Raw genomic sequence first — 4,817 nt, 5'->3', positions numbered from 1 at the left:
TAAAAACACAACAACACCGGCCCCTTTCATATTACTAACAAATAGCCCAACCGTAGTCTCTATAAATGGATGGAGTACGAATTTGAAAACAGACACGAAAAACTTCTATGTGCTGACAAGGATGAGTAAATTTACAACTTCACAAGCAAAAGTTGCATGATGAACAGATCAAGAAGTATCGGTAGTAAAAACATACAAAACAAGCAGCTCAAGAGGCGGTTTGTCCATCTCTCTTGAGTATTTCCTGAAAAATACAATCAGATGTGAAAAGATTAACTAATGTTAAATATACGAATACGCTGATTTTTCTCTGTCTCATATCAAATGTACCGTACCAGTTTGGTTGCAGCAATTGATTGACGCTGCCTCTCTTTTTTTTCACGTTTGCACTCTCCACACCATTTGGAAAAATCTTTCTGATATTTCTTCAGCTCTCTAAACACCGAACTACAAGAAGATTGGGGATACAAAGCAAGTAAATTGGTAAACAAGAATGCATAATTGAGATAATCCTTGCAGTAAAACCCTATGTTTTGACAATTTTACTGTAAGCCTACCTAGAAAAGCTTCTGCAAAACTAATTGTCATTACATCAACCAGCATACAGGCAAAAAAACTCCTAGAACCTAATGAGACCAAGATCCAAAGGTTAGCCTTAAATAATTCCATTAATTTCTTAGATGATATTTTCCGTAATGTATGTTTACAAGGCCATTCAGTGTGATTACAATGTGCGCAATCAATTGAGAAAACAATCGAGAACTAATGTTTAGGAGAAATCAACTGTGTGAAACCCGCATATTCCAACATTTCACTTAACTCTACTTAAAGACCAGTACTCTTAATGTTGATTTTGCACATGCTTTATTGTGTACGCAACCAACATTAATTGATATCAAACCATGAATGAATTGGTAAGTTGCATTCATTGGATACTTATTCCACACAGAGCAGGTACTAAAAAGTTAGGGAGATTGTGATATCCATAAAATCATTAGTTTAGGTTTCTTGAATTTCTTGTGTGGGGGACTAAAGGTGGAGAAAGGTACCTTCTGCACCATAATAGTAAGTTGACTCGATGCCCCGATGTTGTGGCTCTAGCACCATGCCGATGGCGACCATGATGAAGAATGGCACGTCCCGGAACATGAGTATAATCAAAGATTTCCTATAAGTAGAATTATAAAAATTCCAAGGAAAAAGTTCAATACATACATGGTAAACTGTACAAAAATAAAAAGATATATTATAATGAAGAAAATATAACTAAAAAAAGTAAACATGCAACTTACTAAAAGATGAAAAGTGTGACCCTAAATAAAAAATATGATATCAAATATGATACTCCAAAGCATTTGTATTACTAAAAGATGAAAAGTGTGACCCTAAATAAAAAATTGTACCTAAAATTGATCATAAAGAACAGCATACCTCAGATTGTGTCTCTGAATTAACATGTTTATCACATCGAACACCTCGAAAGAACAAATCTCCACCAGAAAATTGCTTTCCCAAGCAAACATTCAAGGTGACTTCTGAATCATCCACATGAAAACCTGCAATATAAAGCTGTTGTGGATTCATAAAAGCTTAACAAGCTATAAATCTAGCGCACAGATGTTTAAGACGAAGACAGACATACATTATTGAACAAATTGGACACAATTATGAAAACATAAATAAATTGGACACGATTATGAAAACATAAATAAGGAGAAATCATATCATATCAGCTAGACCAACAATCAAAAACTGTTCTGAGAAAATAATTATAACCGGCAGAAATATAGAGTGGAAATGGCGCAGAGAGAGGGACAAGGATTGTCTTCCCTCCCACTTCCGGTGCCCTCCCGTGCCCTCTTGTTTGTATGGTCACGGTTAAGCCACGTCAACATTTTATATTACTATTCATTTTTGTCTTATTTCTCTATAAAAAAAAACAATATAAAATGTTGACGTGGCTTAACCGTGACCACACAAAACAGGAGGGCACGGGAGGGCACCGGAAGTGGGAGGGTAGACAATCCTTGTCCGAGAGAGAGAGGCTTCAGTACAAATGCTTTTTTTTAGTTTCAGTACAAATACTTTTTTTTCAAAAAACTAAATCCAAAACTTCCAGATGGATGAGCACCTACCAAGCTCTACATCCCTATCGCTTCCATATTCAACAACAAAACCGTGATGAGTATCCAGTGTGGATCCGCCAACTTCTGGGAAGAAAACTACATAAACCCAGACAAACAAAAAAACGAGTATAACATTAGTTCTAATCTTTCACACATAAGAACTTTTTCTAATTACAATTTCACAATATTAGAGATGAAATACATTTAGACAAAGGACGTATAAAGTCCTCCATCAACTTGTCAAGCATGGTTTCAAGACCAAAGTCATCAAGAACACAACCGTATCTATTCATTGTATTTGGTCGCATGATTCTGAAATTTGTCTCATGGACCCACCCTTCAAAATTTTCCACCTAAGAAATCAGAATTTGATAAGAAAATAGAAAAAAGTAGCTTAAGCGAAAATTAACTTATATCCAAAATGATACCTCAGTTAATAACAATTCACAGAAATCCGGCTGAAGCATTTCAAAGGTATAAACTCCAGGAGAGGGTTCAGACAGTATATTTCTAAAGCTAGCCTCTGTGTTCTCACTGATTGCTCTGAGAAATGAGGGGACAAAGAACTTTGCAGCTTGCAGCGTGTATAACTCCCTTTGTAGAGGCTGCAAAGAGGAAGGACCGATTAAGAAGGAAATTATTTCAGTTTGTTGACATGCAATTGTGACTAAATGTCTTATGCACAAAACTCAAGCCCTCAACTCCAGGAGTACCAAAAGAAGGGACTTAGCTTTAATGACTGCAACACTCGACGGCAATTCATAAATGTGTTGTTTACATATTACAGCAAGTGTCTAAACGTCAACAGCATATTACCCATTAAACGCACCTGATAGTGTGCAATGATCTTCTGCCTGTATTCTCGATGTCGTTGAACCTGTTTATTCAAACAGAGAAACATATGAGCTTTTCAGGAGCACAATAACGCCGCATTGACTAATTAACCAGAGCACATTGCCCCTGCCTGTTCTGACTATATGTTATTCCTACTCAACCTTATCTCCCTCGTCTATGCATCAAAATTTAACACAGGAATTGAAAATCCACATCAATCATTTCTGGAGAATTCAAAGAAATTACACATTCTTCCGCAATCGCAACTGAAGCAAACACATTTCACACATTTATCCATAAATTAAAATTCACATAACAAGAAATCCAAAACTTCCAAACTTCAAAGTCATTTTCAGTTTCCGCATTTGCCAAATTCCACTCCTAAAGAGATAGAGTCTCATGACTTACACGAGTGCGTTCGCTCTCGGGCGAGTACCGGAGGAGGATGTCCCTCATGTACTGGAGCTTGAGGTCACGTGAGGCATTGAGCATGGTGGGAGGCAAGTAGCGCTCCAGCGAGCTGAAAAGCAAGGGACTGAACTCCAAATGCTGTAGGTCCTCGTAGCTCTCCGCCTTGTGCTCCTTGTTCGGCATCAGCCTCAACCTGTTCGACAAGCTCATCACGCAGTTCCCGTTGTTGCCTGCGCTCAGCATTTGCGGCGGTGGCCTCCGTCGGTCCGCCGCGCCGTCCGTAGCCATGGCCTTCGACTCTTCGTGAGAGAGATTTGGGGATTTTCAGAGAGATAGATGTTGAATAATTGAAAAATGAACAACATGAAGTTTGAGCTGCAGGTTAGGGTTTGGGGTTCCCCTGTGGTGTGGTTTGTTGGTTAACCGCTTAACAGTGAAAGCGCCAGCTGGATCTAAAAGTAGGGTCCACTGTGATGACGTGGGGTGGTTTTATTTTTTTAGTTGTGGGGACGCTCTGACGTGGAGTGTTGGAAACTTATCCACAAATTTTCAAATAGTGCATTACTTCTTTTTCCCACACTTTTTTTCCACAATAATTCGTCAAACATTTTGTTTTCTTTTGAAAATTGTACTTGCAATCTTATGATCCGAACCCGGTTAATTAACAAAAATTGTTATACATTTGGATGACTTCTCTAATAAAGATGAGACCACATGTATCAGTATGAAGTAACTTTAACTGAACTAATATAGCTGATTGAATGAAAACATCATATAAAAAGTAAATGCCACCTTTTTTTTTTACGGAAATTATCATGTTTTACTTAATTCACTATTTTCATAACAAGGATTTTCGTTGGCCTTTACCAAAAAAATAAAATAAAGCCTCATTTGGCCTATGTCAAATTTGTCGTGCAAGCATCAGAATCGTGAATTACGAATAGGAGTGCAATTTGGGTTAGGTCAATTTGAACCCGTCCATGTCCAACCTGACTTTAAACCCAAACAAACGAGTATTTTTTAGTTATAACCCGCCCGAACCCAACCCAATTTCAACCCGTTCATTGATTGGGTTGAGTTGGGTTGATCAGCCCGTCTATCCCCAACCCAACCTAGCCCCGACTAACCAAATCTAATCTAACCATATTGTAACTCATATCAATTAATGATCATACTACACCCAAGTGTGCCAAGTCCAAAAACCAACGCCCTTTCTAATATTTTTTTAATAAATTACCCTTTATAATTACTTAAGCTTTTAGGGAATAAAAGACTTTGATTAGTTAGCCTATATTCGTAATCTATAAATCAAAGCTTTATAGTAGATTGATTTATGAAATTAGAGTTAGCTAGCTTTGATGCTACTGGGCTTAATTTTGTTAGGAATTCTTGTAAACTAAGTTGTTACAAGATTAAACTTGAAAAAGTTGGGCAACCCAATTAAAC

At 37.4% G+C, this 4,817-nt stretch overlaps 1 protein-coding gene across 3 annotated transcripts; it reads right to left on the bottom strand.

The window, feature by feature from the left end:
- LOC103414392 (2-oxoglutarate and iron-dependent oxygenase domain-containing protein CP2-like) lies at positions 1–3,787 on the bottom strand. Of its 3 annotated transcripts, XR_011574892.1 has the most exons (10): positions 3,369–3,787; positions 2,956–3,003; positions 2,555–2,731; positions 2,329–2,479; positions 2,136–2,222; positions 1,432–1,556; positions 1,050–1,168; positions 558–626; positions 336–447; positions 1–244 (listed from the first exon to the last, which is right to left on the bottom strand). XR_011574892.1 is itself a non-coding variant. In XM_070810952.1 (9 exons), the coding sequence occupies exons 1-9, from the start codon at positions 3,657–3,659 to the stop codon at positions 209–211; spliced, it is 1,146 nt and encodes a 381-aa protein (XP_070667053.1). In that variant the 5' UTR covers positions 3,660–3,787; the 3' UTR covers positions 1–208. The 3 variants fall into 3 exon arrangements, 2 of the variants coding, with proteins under 2 accessions (XP_070667053.1, XP_070667054.1); XM_070810952.1 differs by lacking the exon at positions 558–626; XM_070810953.1 differs by lacking the exon at positions 558–626 and having other exon boundaries at positions 2,407–2,479.
- Positions 3,788–4,817: the final 1,030 nt, after the last annotated feature.

Source organism: Malus domestica, chromosome 13 (genome assembly GCF_042453785.1).
Source record: "Malus domestica chromosome 13, GDT2T_hap1".
Classification (NCBI taxonomy): Eukaryota; Viridiplantae; Streptophyta; class Magnoliopsida; order Rosales; family Rosaceae; genus Malus; species Malus domestica.
This window is presented reverse-complemented; position numbering and strand designations above follow the sequence as displayed.